The sequence below is a fragment of the Cydia strobilella genome, chromosome 2 (assembly GCF_947568885.1).
Source record: "Cydia strobilella chromosome 2, ilCydStro3.1, whole genome shotgun sequence".
NCBI classification, from domain to species: Eukaryota; Metazoa; Arthropoda; class Insecta; order Lepidoptera; family Tortricidae; genus Cydia; species Cydia strobilella.
Genome location: NC_086042.1, coordinates 2894320 through 2916189, shown reverse-complemented (window position 1 = coordinate 2916189; position 21870 = coordinate 2894320). Strand labels below are relative to the sequence as shown.

Here is a 21870-nt window from a genome sequence, read left to right as displayed (position 1 = left end):
GGCATACCTCTAAAAGGCATGCAACAAAACTAGTTAATAATTTAAAGTAACAAATCCCCGTTCTCTCAAGTTAAAAGACTACCATTTACTACAATCAATATGTACTTCAAAACAGGTATATAGGTAGGTAGGTAGGTTATATAATCTAGTCAGTAATCTTTGGAGTTCAAAATTCCCGAGTCGAGTACCGCCCGAGCACAAACTCACGCAGCACAAACCTTTGCATGGCGCGTGCGACGCAAGAAGAATCTTCTTGGGTCGCGCAGCCTCTCCTAAAGATACCGCCCGTACCCACGTTACAAGCCGAGCCACCGACATTATTAGACAAGATTAGAGGTATTTAAAGGCTTAGAATCTAAAGGTCAGTTGCATCAAACACACTTAAGGAACTGATCACAGAGCAGTGAACAATGAAACTTTCTATACAAAAAATAGCCAACATTTTAACGGTAACGTTTTGGTGCAGCCGTCCCTAGACCCCACACTGGCGTCTGTCGAGCGTCTAGTCGACGTCTAGTCAACTCTATGGTTGCTGCTCGACCGCAACGTCGGCGCAACCGCGCAGCGACACTAAAGTCTGTCAAGCTGGATATGTCAGTAGCAATGTAAAGCAAACTAAAGTATGGTATCCCTAGGAAACGAACAAAAAGCAGCAATGTACATCGAACAACGATGAAATGTAAACAAAACAGTTCCACAGATAAGATATAAATAACACGCCATTTTCGAACAACTCAAAGGTAGTGTTGCTAACTCAGCACGATTATTCAAATTTGCCGCCTTTTTCTACTGGCAAGATTTGCTTGACCAAGTATATTTACCATAGCGCCGAGTAGATGGTGAGGCTCGAAAGACTAGGGTGTCTCTAAAGATCGAAAAAGTAGTGTTCGTTCGGTGGGTCGGTGGATCGATGGGTCCGGGCGGGGTAGGGCGCGAGAGGGCGGGCGTCACTCGGCTCTCGGGACGCTTGGTGTGTGCAGGCGACGATGCTGAAGAAAACCAAGCGCGGGGCCGGCGGGGCCGGCGCGGCGGCGGGCCCGTGACGCGCGCCCGCGGCCGCCCTACTCACGCCGCCCCCGCCCCTCCCGCAGGCCTGCATGCTCAAGCAGCGCAGCAAGGTGCGCCGCCGCAACACCGAGCCGGCGATGCCGCCGCCGCCCCCGCCGCCGCCGCCGCCGCCGGACACCTGAATCTGGCTCAGCGAGCGCCTCATCTAGCGCCTGCGCCTGCCTCGGGCTCAAGGCAAGCGCGCGCGCCGGCGCTCGCTGCAGCACGCCGCACGCCATGCGTGCACGTGCAGGACGAGCCGCGCTCCACCGCGGTCGTTCCGGGAGATCAAACATTATTGTAAATAAATTATTAAAAACATATAAAAATATTAATTAAAAATTATATAATAATAATAAATTTATAATATAGTCTATAGTTTGTGTTTTATTTATTAGTCTTGTATTATTATTTGAAAATGTGTAAAATAAATATTAACTTATGTAAAATGTTTGTTTTATTTAATACCCGATAGCAGATATGGAGGGCTCGGGAGCGTAAATTTTCACATTCATCAAATGTAAACTCCACTTGTGGAGTCAAAAAAAGCGTTTTCGGGAAGCATAGTATTTTTTTTAAACCACACATTTTGTAAAAGTTTGCGTTACGTTGTTACCCGACTGCAGAAGGACAGTTATGTTGTGTTTAATGCTCCTGGGCCCAGAGGAGAAAGCCTGGCACGCACGAAAATTTTTTGAAGATAATAGATAGGTATAATGAAACAAGATTAATTTTATATAATAATAGGTGGTCCAATGGATAGAAAATGAGCCTTCTATTATTACATTGGAGGTTGGAATTTAAAAATATACATTTAAAATTAAATACAAGACCTGAAAATGTTTAAATTGTACCTACGTTTTCCTTTAATACAATCAAAATGATTTTTCTTGCATTTAAAGTCACTTTTCTGAACATGGAGTGTAAAAATTAAATTTAGTATATACAATTTCTTCGAAGCGAAGTAGCTTATTAAGCAATACTTCTCATATGTTAAATTATTTTAAAGTTGGTCACTCGCGTATTATTAAGTCAAATAGCTCGACATGTTTCGATCCAAATACGTGAAATACTTCGAATGGCTCAGGAAAGAGATACATGGAAATTGCTCCACCGACAAGAGCTAAGCTCTTAAATTAATGATGATGACGTGAAATACGTGAGTGACCTGCTTTAAAATAATTAAATATGTTTGAGTCTCACGGGAGTTTTATAGTTAATACTTCTCACATTAAATTTATGATACGTAATAAGGTGCTTTAGGGCTCTACTCACCTTGCAATAAATTGCATGCGATTTTAGATACCTTGACGGCTAAAATCGCATGCGACTTGTTGCAACTTGCAAGGTCTGTCGCGGCCTCAACACTTTATTCTTATCAATAAAGGTAGATTGGAAAACCCTGCCACGTGCGTGTCGGACACTCGCAATGAACCTATTGAAATGGGGCAATCAAATCAATGCTTTGAGGAGCTCCCATGAAACTGACACAGTCTATTGGAGGTCGGAGTTTTCTAAAATACATATTGAAAACCTGATCCTTTCAAATCTGGACATTCTAGGGCTCATTCTACGCAGAATCGACAGCATTCTCCAACCTGCCATTAAAAAAGATGTCCCAAAATGTCCATTCCATTACGTCACGTTATAGTGTGAACATTTATTTTTCACGAGTATGTGCGTGAAGTAGTGGAGTGGACAATTTTCATACATATTTTTGGGACTTTTTTATCATCAGGATTGAATACGCTAGTGATTCTGAGTTAAAAGAACCCAAAAACATCAGGATCTGTGAGAATCAGGTTTTCAATATTTATTTTAGAAAACGCCCAGGTACAGTAAGTTGCCGAGATAACTGACCCCCCTACATAGAAACTTGTTTGCATGTGGATCAGTTATCTATGCAGCGTACTGTACTTTGAAATTATTTTTAAAACTATCAAGACTCATAAGAGACATTATCATGGCACCGAGCTACAAAAAGTTGATTGAGCCACATTATGGTGAGTTCAAATGCTAAAGAAAGTACTACTAAAAATGTATATAAATAATTTTCTAATTGCTTACCTAGGATAAAGAATTGTGTATGATTACTCTCTCTCCATGAGCTTAGATATAAAATAATATATACAGCAACTTATTTATTTGTTTTATTTGTAAACTTTAACAACACACGTAGTTATATAATAAGTATGTAATTGCTTAAGTAAATGGGCGTTTTCTAAAATAAATATTGAAAACCTAATTCTTTCATATCTGGACATTCTTGGGCTCATTCTACTCAGAATCGGCAGCATTCTCCGTCCTGCCATTAAAAAAAGATGTCCCAAAATGTCCATTCCATTACGTCACGTTTTAGTGTGAATTTTTTTTTCACGTCACGTACATTTTTTTATCATCAGGCGGTCTAGCATAAGTTGCGTTCTCGCGCGCGAGTCCATACTTGAAGTCGCGCTAGATGTATGTAGTCGCGCGCAAGAACGCAACTTATGCTAGACCGCCAGGATTGAATATGCTAGTGATTCTGAGTTGAAAAAACCCAAAAACACCAGGATTTGTAAGAGTCAGGTTTTTAATATTTATTTTAGAAAACGCTAAATTGTGCGCGTACGATAGAGATAGGATAGGAACAAGCGGCGTAAGGCCCTTTACACACAGCCACAGCAATACAGTCACGTTTCAGTCTCTATGCAATAATGATACAGTCGCCATCAGATATATCGGAGCGGCCAAGGTGCGTGCGCTAAAGTGCGTGTTCAGATATTTTTGACCACCTCGGCCGCTCCGATATATCTAATGGCGACAGTACATTAATTTAAATACTACTAGTCACACACGAGGCGGTCAAATGTGCGTTTGTATCGTTGCAAAAAGTCGCAGTGTAAAATCCCAAATGAATAAATCACACCCTCACGACGATAATTTAGTTAGGGCCTATACACAGCTCACCGATAATTGCATTCAATTTGCGTGCGAACATTGAATTCAGTTATCTAAAATCGCATACGACTTGTTGCAAGGTCTGTAGAGGCCTTTAAATAGGTATAAAATAAAAATGTTGCCAGCCATAAATTTTGAACAAACTGAAGGCCTGTCCAGACTAGGACAATTTTTCACCAATCTGATTAAATTGTCCGATCAACTCAGGTCGGGCGGACTTAAATGCCAATTTGGCTTGCCGAATTCGACTGCCGATTATGACCGATATTGCCCATAAAATGGGGTGCGGACGCAATAATACCAATTTGTGACGCTAGTATTCGTGTTTGGAAGCATGTTTTTATATTTAGAGCTATCAAATATCACCATAAATTTAAAATTAGTGAAAAATTGTCCTCGTCTGGACAGGCCTTGAAAACGCATAAGGGCTCTCCTCACCTTACGATTTTTAATACATTTCCGAATTTGATCGATTGATTGAATTTAAAGCACTAAGGTTGCCCTTAGGTATCGCAATGTATCGAAAATTTGATATAAAAACGAAAACTTTAAAAGTTCGAAAATAGCACAATTTATGATATTTTTTCGGCACATTTTGTTGCCATCAGTAAAACACGTTTTATTTTGTTATGAATTTTATTCAACATTCCCTTACACCTAAGATTTACAAGCCTACAAAATGTTATAAATACTACAAATATCTTAACATTTTGAAAATTAGTACAAAGTGTTTGACACTGAATATAAACCTAATTTTAGTATTATGCTAGAAGTGACAAGTAAAAAACTTCTAAGTAAAATAGCAACAAACTATAGTTACGGTGATTGCTTTTATGCTCAACATAAAAACATTTTGTCCCTTTCTTGCACGTATTAAAAGTGCGAGAGGAATAAATGTTATATGTTGGACATAAATACAATCATGTTAAAGAAAGGACGCTCAGCACGAGGACATTGACCCGCCTGATGCTATCTCTATCGCTCGCTCGTAATTATATTTCTGTCACGCCCATGATGGCAGCGGTCAATGACACTGCGAGCGGGATAGCCATATAATTGTGCGCGTGCGATAGTGATAGGAACAGGCGGATCAAGCGTCCTTTCTCTACCAAAGTTAGATTTAATCACAAGTATCACAACACATACTGTCAAGGAATATGATTTCAGTGCCACTTCGTGCCTTGTCATAGTTATATTCATATAAGATCATTTTTTAGGGTTCCGTACACAAAGGGTAAAAATTACTAAGACTCATCTGTCCGTCTATCTGTCACCAGGCTGTATCTCATGAACCGTGATAGCTAGACAGTTGAAATTTTCACAGATTATGTATTTCTGTTGCCGCTATAACAACAACTACTAAAAACAAAATAAAAATATTTAAGTGGGGCTATCATACAACAAACGTGATTTTTTTGCCGTTTTTTGCGTAATGGTACGGAACCCTTCGTGCGCGAGTCCGACTCGCACTTGGCCGGTTTTTTTTTTCTTTTCGTTTGATCTTCATGATCTTCATGGCTAGGCCTAGGCCCCAAGATATGAAGTGGCAAAGAAATCAAATTCACTTGATTGTACCAAGCGAACTATAGTCTGTTTTTTATTTCATAGACTAAAATGACATTTCACGTGTTGCTAGTTTTTTACGTCTTATAAATAGTGATGTGCTATAACCGGTACTAACCGAAAACAAACTATTGGGAGGTGCTTATACTTGTTGATGAAGAAGAGAGAAAACGCATTGAATACATCTAATCACTAATACGAGTAAAGTAATGAATGTCGAATACTTAAACCAAAAATACCAGAATGGCGTTGCGTCAAGTCGGCGATACGTCAATGTCACTTTTTAAATATTTGAGTAGATTAGTAGTGAGTACATTTTATTTATTTATTTTATGTAGCGACTGTAGATTTTATTTATTGTTTATTTTGAACCGAAATCAAAGATCAGCACTGTTTGTTTTAAGCTGGTCACATTATTTCTACGTTTGACATTCGTGGTTGTCATTTTAGTCTACGAAATAAAAAAAAGACTGCCGCACACTGGTGGTATCCCGCTGTTCTTCTTCATTTGTTTATTTTATTCTTATTCATTTATTTGTACATTTTAATTTACCAGTTATAATTTCTCCAGAAAAAATATTATTGCAATAACAATTACCTACTTATTAGGTATTTGTGTACTTTTTTATATTTATAATATTTTTAGAACAGAGCGAATGGGACGATTTACAGACTTACAGTGCGTCGCGCACTAATTTGGTTGGTGAAGTGCTTGCCACACTTGGATTGATTTTCGGACATAGATTCGAAACGTTGCAAGTATCAAATTTATACATACTATAGACTAGATTTAATCGCATATCACCATCTTGGTAGCAAAATAAACTTATTTTAAAGAATATTTAAATCTAATTATATCAATAAAGCTAAATTTATAAAATATATAATTACATATTTTTTCTCGAAACAATGCGTACAGTGGATGTCAAAAATATGTCTACTCTTTTACACCTTATTCCTTTGTAATAAGGCGAAAAACGTAAACATATTTTTGCAGCCGACTGTACCTAGTCATCTTTAATATAAGATAAAACGATTATAGACCGCGAGCCAGGAACTGATTTCCATGACCAATCGCCTCCCGGGCGATAACTCGTATCTAGTGAGGTTAACGGCTATGTATAATGAACCCTCGTGGACGTCAGCTGCCGCTCCGTTGGTGGGTTGAGGAATGGCAGCCACCGAAACACGTAAAAACACGTCATCGCCTCCCGATGGATACTTTGTCAGGTGATAGTTTAGAAGCTATTATGAATTTAAAAAACCGTCAGCCTGTTGTATCGCGGTGGAAAGTCCGTCAGCTGGTAAAGTGTTATATTAGTCATTTAATTTGCAACTGGTAAGTAAAATATCTATATGCAATAATGTACTTTTATAAAAATGTTGAATATTAGAGTTATCCACCCCTATTACCCTATGTTTAGGAGGCTTCGCTGTGAATTTTTTGTCCAATAATGTACCGGGAACTTTTACTATCACTGTAGTATAAGTTCTACATTCTACGAATTTATTTATTTATTCACACAAAATAAGAAAAATGTGCACACTACATTAAAAAAAAATCTTAAAAAAATAATCTAGTTACACGTTCTACGAATAGTAAGTTGACTATCATTTTCTGTGTGTATTAATTTGTCTCAGAAAATGTAATAAAATAAGTACAAAATACTTTTTTAATGCAAATAGAACCCACTGTGTAAAATTTTAAGTAACTATAATAAGTTTTTGTCAAAAATGTCATTTTTGGTACAAGCTTTTATTGCTGACTTTTTTTTTTCCACAGGCAACTAATACTCATCGAGACAATAAAAACCCCAAACACAATTAGGTTTAGTTGTTTTATCACAGTTCCTATGGCCACCTCCACCTCCTGTCTCCATCATCAGATCAGCTAGATGGTACCATAATATTGCATTGTCAATTTATCACCCGACTTATGTATGCAAATTTTTAGCTTCAATGGAAATCGGGAAGTGGGTCAAATTTAACTTGCAAGATTTGATCCGTACATACACACAACATTAAGTTAATAAAAAGCTTGTAAAAACTAACCGCTCCGCTCCGCATGAAGATCGTTGTTATTCCAATCTCCAAAGTCACGAGTCACGACTGCTGAGTTGTTGGTACAATTACGTGGCAATTACCTGTAAAGAGGTGTATATTTTGAGATTGCTTTTTACTTTATAATTATAGTCCAACAAGAAATTGTAAAAAATAAATGAGGGCGCCACTTTGTACGTAATTGTCACATTTTTGACGTAAAATGCTTAAACATGGCTACAATTTAGTATGGAATTTTTTTCGTTCCATTTTATTTAATTTCTACTATTTTATGTCGCACTATAGTAAGAAAGAAACTGTGGTACATACAGCTTGTATATAGTACCAGTGGTACACATAGCGTGTACACAGTGACTCACAGCGGCGCACTCGTCTCGGCGGTGTAGGCGCGGACTCGGCTGAACGCGAACGGCGGGAACTTGGCGGGCGACAGTTCGAACTGCGTCCACTGCTCCTTGCGGGTGGTACATACATAACATACAGCCTGTATATAGTACTAGTGGTACACATAGCGTGTACACAGTGACTCACAGCGGCGCACTCGTCTCGGCGGTGTAGGCGCGGACTCGGCTGAACGCGAACGGCGGGAACTTGGCGGGCGACAGTTCGAACTGCGTCCACTGCTCCTTGCGGGTGGTACATACATAACATACAGCCTGTATATAGTACTAGTGGTACACATAGCGTGTACACAGTGACTCACAGCGGCGCACTCGTCTCGGCGGTGTAGGCGCGGACTCGGCTGAACGCGAACGGCGGGAACTTGGCGGGCGACAGTTCGAACTGCGTCCACTGCTCCTTGCGGGTGGTACATACATAACATACAGCCTGTATATAGTACTAGTGGTACACATAGCGTGTACACAGTGACTCACAGCGGCGCACTCGTCTCGGCGGTGTAGGCGCGGACTCGGCTGAACGCGAACGGCGGGAACTTGGCGGGCGACAGTTCGAACTGCGTCCACTGCTCCTTGCGGGTGGTACATACATAACATACAGCCTGTATATAGTACTAGTGGTACACATAGCGTGTACACAGTGACTCACAGCGGCGCACTCGTCTCGGCGGTGTAGGCGCGGACTCGGCTGAACGCGAACGGCGGGAACTTGGCGGGCGACAGTTCGAACTGCGTCCACTGCTCCTTGCGGGTGGTACATACATAACATACAGCCTGTATATAGTACTAGTGGTACACATAGCGTGTACACAGTGACTCACAGCGGCGCACTCGTCTCGGCGGTGTAGGCGCGGACTCGGCTGAACGCGAACGGCGGGAACTTGGCGGGCGACAGTTCGAACTGCGTCCACTGCTCCTTGCGGGTGGTACATACATAACATACAGCCTGTATATAGTACTAGTGGTACACATAGCGTGTACACAGTGACTCACAGCGGCGCACTCGTCTCGGCGGTGTAGGCGCGGACTCGGCTGAACGCGAACGGCGGGAACTTGGCGGGCGACAGTTCGAACTGCGTCCACTGCTCCTTGCGGGTGGTACATACATAACATACAGCCTGTATATAGTACTAGTGGTACACATAGCGTGTACACAGTGACTCACAGCGGCGCACTCGTCTCGGCGGTGTAGGCGCGGACTCGGCTGAACGCGAACGGCGGGAACTTGGCGGGCGACAGTTCGAACTGCGTCCACTGCTCCTTGCGGGTGGTACATACATAACATACAGCCTGTATATAGTACTAGTGGTACACATAGCGTGTACACAGTGACTCACAGCGGCGCACTCGTCTCGGCGGTGTAGGCGCGGACTCGGCTGAACGCGAACGGCGGGAACTTGGCGGGCGACAGTTCGAACTGCGTCCACTGCTCCTTGCGGGTGGTACATACATAACATACAGCCTGTATATAGTACTAGTGGTACACATAGCGTGTACACAGTGACTCACAGCGGCGCACTCGTCTCGGCGGTGTAGGCGCGGACTCGGCTGAACGCGAACGGCGGGAACTTGGCGGGCGACAGTTCGAACTGCGTCCACTGCTCCTTGCGGGTGGAGACGCGGTAGCCGCGCCATTGCAGCTGCCAGTTGTTGCGGTTGCGGACTGAGCGCAGTTGAAGCTCCTGGAAAAAGTAGGTACTATTTTAAAAGGGTTCATCCATTCATTACGTCACACGAATTTCGAGGTCTTTTGACCCCTCCCCCCCCTTCCTTGTCACAATTGGTCACATTTGGCAACCCCACACCCCCTGGCGTGACGTCACATTTTTTCAATGAAATCGGCAAATCGAATTAAGTATTATTGATATTTCATCAAAATATTTTTGAAAAAGTAATATTAATAGTTTTATAACCCAAAACAGATTAGGAAAGAAAATTAAACGATTAAAAACGATTATCGTTCCAAAAACTTGTTATTTAACTGTACAGCAAATAAAATAATTTAAATAAGTTAATGTGACGTCACAAAGTTTGTGACTCTCCCCTCCCCCTTGTCACAGTCACATTTTCTTGATTCCCCCCCCCCCCCCCCCCCCACTAAACGTGTGATGTAATTAATGTCATCCATTAATGAACTATTTATTTTTTAGGGTTCCGTACCCAAACAACGGGAGTAACGGGACCCTATTACTAAGACTCCGCTGTCTGTCACTAGGCTGTATCTCATGAACCGTGATAGCTAGACAGTTGAAATTTTCACAGATGATGTATTTCTGTTGCCTTTACAACAACAAATACTAAAAAGTACGGAACCTTCGGTGGGCGAGTCCGACTCGCACTTGTCCGGTTTTTTTATCAAGAACCTAAATATTTCGACATTTTTGATGAGTTGCAGTAGCGAAGCGTCTATATAGAACTCGATTATTGAGCAGTTTCTTCAGCAAATAATATAGAAAAGGCATGAGCTTTGATAATGAATAGCTCCAGCATGACCATCATGTATGTATGTCTGAGAAGCTGCGCGCTGATATTGTCAAGTTATGGTGGTAACTGGTAAGTTTGAAGAGCGTTTCTTTAAAAAAATGCCACTTTTTTAATTTTGTATTCTTTCATAAATTTTGTATTATTTCTACTCAGAATCACGAGCTCTTTCGATCCTAATAGGATAATACTTTATATGGCGGTAACAAAAAGGAAAATATGAAAATTGGGATACTTTTTTTCTCCTATAAGGATGAAAAGGGCTCGTGATCCTGACTAGAAATAACACAAAAGTGGCAAAAAAGGTCACATAAAACAATGGCAAAAAAACGCTGAAAATGTTAGTAGCCTTCTAACTATATGCTACACTTTACCCCTTTTCCAGACATAGTACGATTTATGGACCACATACGCGCCAATAGAATTTCAACTTTAGCATTCCGATTTAAGGTTCAAATTAGATTGCACTTTCCGGAAACATGACGTCTTCAAAAGAATCATCAAAGCTGGATTTATTGTAAATTGGTGCGGCCTAGAAAAGGGTTAATCTACAATTTGAAAAACCCGACTAAGATTTTTCCTGCAGAAGTCCTCCTCAAAGTCGATTTCAAAGTCGGTTAAAAATGGACCCTATGTCATTCGCATCATAAAAGTGAAATGATTACGATTTTCGCTACAGTATAAGATGGGTTCCCCTCATCTGGCAGAATTGTATTTGTCAAAAATACACTTCGCATAACACGCATCGCAGAAAACTTTTGGTCGAATGATACTTTCGCATAAATATATACTTGTCATAATAGCCATTTCGCATAATATCCTAATTTTCTTAGTGGGTTAGGTTAGGGTTTTCTTCCAAATAATATTATGAGAAAATAAATTCTGCAAAGTAATATTATGCGAAAAGCAGTATCCCAAAAGTATTTCTGCCAAACGATATTTCTACCAAGTAACATTATTCAATACAAAAATATGTCAAAACACTTTCTGCAACACAATAATAACATATAATGCCGGCTGTACACTCTCGGCGAGACACCCCGAGACAGGCCCAGAACGAGAGTGTACATCGCTCCCTTCTCGTCTCGCTCTTCCTCGTCTCGTCTCGCGCTTCTCCGATTGGATCGGAGCGGTGCCGAGACTCTCGGCGAGAGGTCTCGGCCGAGAGTGTACAGCCGGCATAACGGCCCGGCCACGACATCGCGCGGCATCGGCAGCGGCGTGCGGCGGCCATAGGTTGGAGCGAGACACAGCGATCGGACCTTTCGTTCCCACCTATGGCCGCCGCTCGCCGCTGCCGCACGCGCGATGTCGTGGCCGGGCCGTAAGATATATTTGTTAAACAACATACCAGGTGATAGATAGTGTCGTGATGCTCGTGGGTCTCCTTGCGCCGTGAACGGAAACGTGTGTTGGTTGTCTGCGCGGGTTTCTTGTCGTCGCTCTTCTTTACCACGATAACTACCTAAGGAAGATATGACTAGATATTATATGATGTTATGTTAGATGGGCTGAATCTCTTGCTGTATCTAAAAAAATACTTAAAGAACATTGTCTATCTCTCCCTTAGTGTAGGTATCTTTTACTCTGTGGCTGACAAGTTGCTGTTATATCTACTATATTTTTGGTTTGTTTTATATTTATATGTATGTCTATTTTAATTTTCTAATTTGTGTATGTTTAACTATGAAAACGGATTATATCGCGTATATTGAATTTATAATACATCCCGACGTTTCGAACGCTTTACAGCGTTCGTGGTCAACGGGTGACTGAGGAAAAATTACAAAATGCAAAAATACCCACATACTAAAATAATGAACAATCATAGACTACAAACTTTAAGGCTGGTTGTACATGCAAAATCGGTTCATAAGGCTAGTTATACACTATAATTATTTTTCAAGTAGATATATATATATACGCGATAAAAAAAAAAAAAAAAAAAAAAAAAAAAAAAAAAAAAAAAAAAAAAAAAAAAAGCCGGGTTAGGGTTGGAGCCGGCATAGTTTTTTTTTTTTTTTTTTTATCGCGTATATATATATATCTTTACTTGAAAAATAATTATAGTGTATAACTAGCCTTATGAACCGATTTTGCATGTACAACCAGCCTTAAAGTTTGTAGTCTATGATTGTTCATTATTTTAGTATGTGGGTATTTTTGCATTTTGTAATTTTTCCTCAGTCACCCGTTGACCACGAACGCTGTAAAGCGTTCGAAACGTCGGGATGTATTATAAATTCAATATACGCGATATAATCCGTTTTCATAGTTTTATTTCATGAGTAACTATCGCGGTAACCGAAGACAATATTTTGTGTATGTTTATTTACTGTAATTGTGTGTATGAAAGTAGGTTTCATAACGTTTTATGCAACACCTACTCTTTTTGACTGAATGATTTGTTTCCGCTACCTAAAGGTTGTCTGGGAGAGATCGCTCTTCAGCGATAAGACCGCCTGTTGTCTACCTCATATCCTTAATCAATTGTTTTCTGTAAGCTGTATCTTTTACTGAGGTGAATAAAGAGTATTCTATCTATCGATCTATGTTTAAGTATTGTCAGAAAATTTAGTCGCAAACAAAAAATCTTGAACCTAAAAAAATCTAATGATTGACAACTAGAGTTGTGCCGTTCCCGGTAACATTCCCCATTTTGTATGGGGAAATTTCTCGCTCGGTAACATTCCCCATACTAAATGGATAATGTTACCGGGAACGGCACAACTATATTGACAACCTAAGTGATTCGTGTTGTGTTTCACCGGGATAAGTTTAAGTATAATTGAAACACGCATGCCACTGGCTCTTTAGTTGTCTACATCAGGACCAGTCAGCTAAGAACCCAGTAGGAAGAAGTGTACCTTGTCTCCAACAAGTCTGTAGTGCCCGGGCAACGCGCCGGGCGCCAGGCGCTGCCGGCTCTTCAGTTGAGACACGCAGCCCACCGGCTCGTCAGGCGTCGTCCACATTATCACCACGCCGTCCGCGAAGAACCTGTACAAACAACGAGTTAAAGAAGTTTCAACCTTATAAGCAGTAGTTAGACTATATATTCAAATGGCAGTGTCGCCGATGTGTGATCGGTGTGGTTGCGTGGCGCGGAACTGAGCGGCTCTGTCAATTAAATATGGAATGTAACTACTGTGTAGAAGGTTTATATTCATTTGGCTGTAACATAGAGTAACTTATACTAGAGCGGTACTGTCATAGTAAATTTTGTAACCCCAGTAAACTCACTGCCATCTATCGAAACACTTTAAAACTAAAAATAAATATTTATAAAAATACGATAAAATGTATTTAAATATGGATAAATGATTTTTTTTATTTGCATTAATTATTTTTATGATTTTGACCCATGTTCTTTCACTGATATGCGTTAAAATTGTTAAATAACAAACGAAACCGCCAACGCCATCTATACGACAGTAGGCTAAAGCTAGTAGCGCCCTCTGAACGAGAATAAAATTTTCTTGATTTTTGAGGCACGTTTTTTCCTGAGACTGTATCCATCTATTACGGAGTTATATCTATCTTTGGCTGTACTAAAGACAGTCGGATATTAAAAAATAACAATGCAGGTGTAGGGATGTAGGGAAAAAATAATCCAGCATTGGAGCGCGCGCAGCCTGCGCCTTACGTCGGGCGCAGGACACGCGGCATTGGAGCGCGCGCAGCCTGCGCCTTACGTCGGGCGCAGGACACGCGGCATTGGAGCGCGCGCAGCCTGCGCCTTACGTCGGGCGCAGGACACGCGGCATTGGAGCGCGCGCAGCGCGCACTTTACTTCTTGCTACGGCCGACTCTATTATATAACATTTATATAATATGCACATGTACCTGAGGTAGCGGAAGTAGTCGATGAGGTACCACGGGCGGTAGAACTGGTCCTGGAAGGAGTTCTCCCCGTGGCGCAGGTAGGTCGTCTTGCTTATATAACAGCCGTGTAGTAAGATCCTGGGTCGTTGTAGGTACATGTGACGCCAGGAGGTGCAGCCGTGGGCGCGCGGCGCGCCGCAATCTATGCCCCATGTTCTGCGGAAAATATTGTGAGTGGAATGATTGAGAGGAACCAGTAACCTGAAGGTTATTATACTTATTATGCAAGCGCTCAGCAAACAATTGATTAAGCTTTGCTAAGGCATTGGGCGCCTGTTCACACTAAAAGGTCGGGCGATTCGCCCGACGTTCAGAGTGTGCGTATACCAGGAGCCTGCGGCAGGGACCGGACAACCCTTTCCGCGATAAAACCCTTTCAATGGGCAACACTTAAACACGGCTAACACATTGAAAGACTTTCCCTTTTGAACTGCAAGCCCATTCATACCCTTACCTTTGACTAACCCTTACCGAAAAGCTAACCAAAAATAAGGCTAGCCCTTAATAAGGGTTACCCTTATCTTTAAGCGCTTTTTATAAAGGTTTCCCTTTGCGTGAAAGAGACAGGATTAGTATATATCTACGGTAGTGTATGAAAAGGAAAGAAAATACGTGCCTAGTCAAAGAACGCCGCCGTCGCCGCCGACGATCGCTCGGATTCGAAGTAATGTGTGCTTTATGAACAAGGTAGACGACTTAAATTAGCACGCTTATATGCTAAAAGGGAAGCCCTTTATAAGGCTAACCCTTATAAGCAATATGCAAGGTGTTGGTGAGCGGATGATAAGGGTTTTGTAAGGGTATTTGGGCTACCGATTACTCAAATGTGGTAGCTTTATATAAGGGTTTTTAAAACCAAAACAAAGGGTTTCGTCTGGCAAAGGGTATGGTGAGTTAAGCCTTATGCAATACCGTTATAAAACCCCGATAAGGGATAGCGGGCCGGTCCCTGGCCTGCGGTGCCCTTAAGTTAATAAGGTAGGGGAAACCCGACATTCGGAGCGAGTTTCGCGCGCTCCTATATACAAGGCACCTGCGGCGCTCATGACACGAAAATGTCAGGCGTAGCCTGTTCAAAGCGCACTTCGTGTATAAAGCCCGCCTGTAATGTCGCTGTCGCCGGTACTTCAAAGGCAATAGGGAATATTACGCGAAACTCTGCGTAAGGGGCGCCACTACCACAATCTGAGGGTCTATCGCCAAACAAGACAATCGAAATTTCGTTATCTAATATCTTTGTCACTCATGCATATTCGAGCGATAAAGAGGCAGATAGCGAAATATCGGATTCGCGTTTCCCGATAGGTCCTCTGTAAACAAACCGCCTTGATGCATCAATGTCATATTTTATTATCTCTGAAAACTTGTCAAAAAACTGTTAAAGGCACAGTATGTATAAGTAACTCTATGGTTTACTAAAGGGGCTAGTGCTGCACTCTGGTAGCAAAACATTGCAGTAATACCCCCTATTATTAGTTGCCTAAAGCCCGACACCTCATGGCGACCCTGCCAATCCGAGCTACATTAGCGCATTGAACTCACTTTACACACAACGCCCGCCAGAGGTCCACATCCCGGGCCGCCACGTACAGACCGCGGCACGACGCCGCCAGCCGCTCCAGGGATGCCGCGTCCAACTCCGAGCTGACCACCCAGCGCATGATCAGCAGAATTACTTCATAAGGCAGCCAGGATATGTGCGCGCCCTGTGGGATTTCAATTAAAAATAGAGAGGTATGGGCACTGTGAATGACATCTCGCTTTGTGTGGTAGGGCACAGGACAGCGGATGTCATTCCAGATCTAGAGCAGAGCCCAACTGGGGAAGTACCTCAACCTTACAGAAAACCGCAGCCAAATAACACTAGACCCTACTCATAGTGTTGTGTTCCTGCCGGTGAGTAAGGTTGCCAGAGCTCAACGAGGGAGAGGAGTGTTAGGGTCGGCAACGCGCGTGTAATATCTCCGGTGTTGCAGGCGTCCATAGGCTACGGTAACTGCTTACCATCAGGCGGGCCGTATGCTTGATTGCCACCGACGTGGTATAAAAAAAAAAAGTAGAGTAAATTTTAAGGAAGCAAATTAGGCAACAGCTCTTTCACGAGTCAATAAAACATTTGTGGTATTTTCTATAAAAAGAGGGACCTTTTTGTCGATGGCGCAAATGTTGGTGGCAAAAAAGCATACCGTCCGATGGCAAACAGTTAGCCTAGCCTATGGAGGCGTGTGACGTCAGTAATAGTGATGCCGACAATTGTCGCACAGTGTCACCGTGGTGAAATAGGGGCCAGATCGATTGACCGGAATACTAACCCTTATGGCAATTTCAGGTTCGCACAGAACCCCCTTTTTTGCTTGCAACCGTTGCAATCTTGTCAGTAGATCCTCGCCTTCTATGAAATCTTCATCATCATCAGCTTCCGTCTCCACGGGGACCACCTCCTCCGTTTCTGACTCTTCTGTAATATTATGTTAAGGTTAGATGCCAGAACTCGCAAAATCATTTTGATGAATTAACTGACAATAGGCTTGGCAACTGTCAAATGTATTTAAAGTGTGTGTTTAGAGGAAAGGGGGTTCCATACAAACGTGGTCCCCATTTTCCTCTCCAGATCTTAACATTATGGAAAATATTTTTACATAGTTTGACGTATGTTAACCATAGCTATGAAAAAAAAGTCAAACGTAGGGGATGTTTGACTTTTTTTCAAATTTTTGATTATTGTAAAAATTAGGAGCGAAAAACTGATTTCATACAAATTTTTAAATACTTCTAAGATGATCGTTTCAGCGCGTTAATGATTATTATATGAAGTCATACATTGCTTGCAAGTGTTAAATTCATCATTATACCTCGTATTTAGTGTCGTATGGCCTCATACAACTAATGTATGATATAGATGTACCTTCCGGCATGTCCCGCGGCTCGGCGCTCTCATACAAGCGCGTTTCCACGTCTGGTAGGATTTGCATGGCGCGTTTGTAGTGTTGTATGGCCTCATACAGCTTTCCACGTCGCTCTAAGTCCACGCCCTCGCGAAACAGTTGTTTTGCCTGCGATTAAAACACCTTTAAGTCTTAGAAGGTATAACAAGATTAATAAAACCGAGTGCGAGTCGGACTCGCCCACCGAGGGTTCCGTACTTCATCTGTGAAAATGTCTAGCTATTACGGTTCATGAGATACAGCCTGGTGATAGACAGACGGACAGACAGACGGATAGCGGAGTCTTAGTAATAGGGTCCCGTTTTTACCCTGGATATGGAACCCTAAAAACTGTTTTGGGTAATCAAAGTTAGAGAATATTTATCTAGCTTAGTTATGTGATTCATATTTTTGATTATATTAGGAGAACTATCCTTTTGGCAAAGAGAATTGATTGTAGGTAATAGAGAAACGAAAAAACGTGTCCCTTAGTTTGACATCCAAAACAGATGGCGCTGTACTGCGGACAAAATCGCAATTTCCTTGTTTACCATACATCCAAACGGCTTATAAGCAATAGCGACTACATGGTGACGTCACGATGTATTAACATTTTGTTAGAAGCGTTTCGTCAGTAAAGTGCGGGTGCCAGACTTTGACCATCATTTGTGACTTTTGTATTACTTTAAGATAATGGGTCCCATACAGAAATTTGATCCTCAAAACAAACCTGATAGACTGATTACAATTAATAAAAAATTGTCAAAACCCTATTGTACACTCAGCGTCAAATACTCTCTGTAGCAGTCAAAGTGGCCAAATAGTTCGGTACACCATACTAAATATATGGTAAGAACTATTTGACTACTTTGGTTGCTACAAAGTATTTGACGCTGAGTCAGGCGTGGCTCACTCCGCGATTTCGTCGCGTCGCTACAAGTACATGCGGCCCACACCAATTTTGTTGTCTAGCCATAGTAGTTGCCGCGCACCGCTACGGAACGGACGCCTGTTCGCGCTTGCGCCACCTAGCGGTCATATCTGTCGTAATAGACGCGTTTTGTTAGAGAGTGAAACTTCTGTACCTAGTACTATTATTTATTCTGTGGCTGAGTACATATATAGCGATGTCGCGTGTGGGCAACGTAAATAAAGATAAGATAAGATAATAATTTTAATTTTATAATAAATACAGTTTCGCAAAATGTTCTAGCTAGTGTGATAAGGTAGAGCTATTACCTTATCCTCCTCAGTCACGGGTTCTGTGGGCTCCTGCTTAGCTGACTCGCGCTGCGGAGACGGCGTGGCGTCCAGCTCCCGCTGCCACTGCTGCCGGAAAGCTGCCAGCTCGTCCGAGCCCTCCTTATTCTAAATTTAAATATAAGTCTGTCTATCATGTTCAAATATACACAAGGAGGGATCCTGTTTACAATTAAATACAGTATTATTAAGCCAATCAGTATTTACGTAAAAGTTTTATACGTAAAGGTTTAATTAAAATTAAAATTCCTATGTTAAGAGAATCAAGCTTCAATTTTCAGTCATTGTTTGGCTGACAAATTTAGATCAATAATACATTTTATGATGAACAACTTGTACAACAGTTTTTGTAGGAGCTTCTACAATTGCAACCATTCTATTATGTACAAAAATGATTTACTTATAAAGTAATCATAGGTTTTCACCGAAGACTACTACGTAAATTGAGCGTTGCCCAAATGCGTTGGGAACTTGGGACGACGACACCAAAAGGACTGCAGGTATGATAATACTATTACTTATTCTGTGCTGCGGGGAAGAAGTGGCTCCAGGACGCACAGAACCGTGACGAATGGCGCAAAATTAAGTAGGCCTACACCCGAACCCGAAGGGTAGAAAAGGGCTAAAGGGAGACAGAATCATAGAAAAGTATAACAAACTGAAGAATCATCATCATCATTGTCCAAGCTCAAGTCCTCGAGAGCCTCTGCAACCTCGAGAAGTGAAGAAGATGAGGGGTCCTCCTGCTCCCCTCCGTCAGAGTCGGTGCTTGTGCCTGCACCAGCGGCTGATGAGGATGCCTGCAAACATTTATACAACTTAATAGGGTGTTTGACTGACGTGTCAAATCATTTTCTCTTTTCAAACTGTCAAAACAATTAGGCACTATAAAGTTTATAGGAAACACAGACATGTGGGGACGTTGAAATATAACGTAACGCATTTTTTGAAGATTTTTGTCCCCCTACCTAAAAGTTACGTAACACCCAGGTGACCATTTTTACCTAAAAGTCACAATTATGTTCAGCAAAGTACCAATAATAATAAATTTGAAGAAATAAGCGAGCGTGTATGAGGAATGTTATGAAAGTGAAGGAAGCGAAAGAGGTATGTCAGGATTGTAGCAAGTGGAAATCCGTGGTCTCTGCCTACCCCTCCAGGAAATAGAGGCGTGATTATATGTATGTGTTTTATTTCATTAAAAAAAATATTGTTACGTAACGCCTTTTTCCAATGTAAAATTTTTTTTTTTTCTCCAATAAATATCTAGTGCTTATTTCATGTATGGTGTGAAATAATTTATTTTAAATACAGACAACATCCCTATTGGAGGTTTCATAAAATATATTTTTATTTAAAAGTCTCCACTCAGGATGGATATGCTACTGATTCTGGTAGCAGGTCATAAAAGTCAAGTATGTTGCTGGATTCATCAATCCATGCGTCCAAAGTTAAAACGGCCGTTTTTGTTTTGAGTTCATCTATCAATAGACTGTCACGCAAAATAGACGCCAGTCGTGGAGTTGCGAAAAATCGCCCGAACTACAATACAATACAACAGAGTGATTCTTGAGAAGGTTTTGTTGTGTAATTTGTTAGGCTTTTGTGTAACCCGTGCGAAGCCGGGGCGGGTCGTTAGTGTATATAAAAATATATATATAGTTTTATGCTGTGATAAAATTATAACATTTCTTTAAAAGAGCCAAATAATTTTGATCAAGATATAAACATAAGACTTATGTATTGCAAATACAGCAATGTGCTATAGTCAGTTTTGATTTTGATAAGTTAACAACAGAGCAGATTACATTATGCGTAATATACACACATAATAATACAAGTACCATAACATAAATATCGTAACATAATATAAATAAGCAGTAGGTGTCCGTAGAGCCTCACCATGTCTCTTGTCGCTTCGAGAAGTGATTGAATAAATGTTAAGTGATATTTTAGCAGCTAGTGCCACGGGCATAAAAAGTCCTATAAAATTATTATCAATAAAAGCATCGCATGCAAAATTAACAAGTAAAATTCGTCAATGTCGCGACTATTTTCCTTCCTCTCATGTCATGTAAATGTCATTGTCAAACGTCAAAATAAATAAAAATAAATAGGTGTCAATATCACAGATGGTAGGATCCTATAGATGTGCTATACGCGTGCGCGGCGTGTATCCGTGAGGGAGAGAACATACGCACTGCGACAATATGATTGGTCGAGTTTATTTGTTGCCCACCATAAACCATACTAAATTTACGGTAGGTTAAATATAGTTGGTCAAACCAAATTGGCAGTAAATAAGAACAAAAAAAAACTATACTCATCCTTTTCTTTTGGGTGCTAGTACTAGTTTAAGACAAAATAGTATGATTCTCTCTGTCTATGTTTGAAATGAGACAGTCCTTTGACAAACTATACATAGACTATTCCGATCGGTCAATCCGTGTACGAGTGTGGACATTGCGCTCGTGTCCCCTCGTCTTTCTCCGGCTCGCCTCGTTGTCGGTTTTTCGGACGCGAGTTAAAGGACGCGAGGGGGTGAGGCAAAGAGTAGTATAATATATAGGAGAGGGTGAGGCGAGGGAATCAACCACGCTCTCGCGCACGCTCACTTTGTATTTTGTTTGCTGCTGCAGAGAACATCGAAACTGGACATATTTTTTTTTCCTATTTTTCATGTAATCTATGCTAGATTTACATAGATGAATACTAATTTTGGTTTTTTGGTACATATATTTGGAAATATAGTCACTTCAATCGGGTCCATCTTATAGTTGATGTAGCGAGCAACTGAATAAATCGCGAGAATGTGGCTGTGGATGGCTAGCACTCCTACGGCCTCCAGGCTAACGTGTATCCATGTAACTCAAATAGCGCTTAGTGCGCATAGATAATGATAAGACGAGATTGATTGTATGTGTATGGTTCAATGGCGGATTATAAGTTTGGATGATTAAATAGTAAAAGTACATAAAGCAGTGTTCTATTAAGTGTGAGAATATTATACAGGCCTCCACTCAAGACTCGCTCCGAGTGCCTCTAGGAGGCACCTCGAGAGTCTGGATCCGGCATAACTCAAACAGATAAGGGCCCTCCACACTCATGCGCGAATCACGGCGCGAAGCCGCGAGTGTGGAGTCTAGTTCGCTATTCAGCGAAATCGACTCCACACTCGCATTCGCGGCTTCGCGCCGTGACTCGCGCATAAGTGTGGAGGACCCTTTACGGTAACTAAAAAAACAAAGAACAATTAATAATGGAAACAAGATTTATTGTTCGGCTGATTGGTTTGATAATCTGGAAAAGAG

At 41.3% G+C, this 21870-nt stretch overlaps 2 protein-coding genes across 7 annotated transcripts in view; one reads left to right on the top strand and one right to left on the bottom strand.

Annotated features, from left to right (window-relative positions):
* The window catches only part of LOC134755335 (diacylglycerol kinase theta), a 60520-nt gene extending 59097 nt beyond the window's left edge, over positions 1-1423 (top strand). For 4 of the 6 annotated variants that reach the window (XM_063691807.1, XM_063691805.1, XM_063691809.1 and 1 more), the window contains one exon: positions 1092-1423. In XM_063691807.1, the coding sequence (XP_063547877.1) occupies positions 1092-1190 (99 nt within the window). In that variant the 3' untranslated portion in view covers positions 1191-1423. Of the gene's footprint in view, positions 1-980 lie in introns of all 6 variants that reach the window. The other 2 variants (XM_063691810.1, XM_063691806.1) reach the window with 1 other exon arrangement.
* Positions 1424-9499: 8076 nt separating this feature from the next.
* Positions 9500-20612, bottom strand: LOC134755363 (F-box only protein 9). Its single transcript, XM_063691904.1, has 10 exons — positions 20462-20612; positions 19219-19359; positions 18539-18667; positions 17281-17428; positions 16688-16833; positions 15918-16081; positions 14337-14531; positions 13358-13490; positions 11842-11955; positions 9500-9691 (listed from the first exon to the last, which is right to left on the bottom strand). The coding sequence occupies exons 1-10, from the start codon at positions 20462-20464 to the stop codon at positions 9515-9517; spliced, it is 1350 nt and encodes a 449-aa protein (XP_063547974.1). The 5' UTR covers positions 20465-20612; the 3' UTR covers positions 9500-9514.
* Between the last annotated feature and the right edge of the window lie 1258 nt (positions 20613-21870).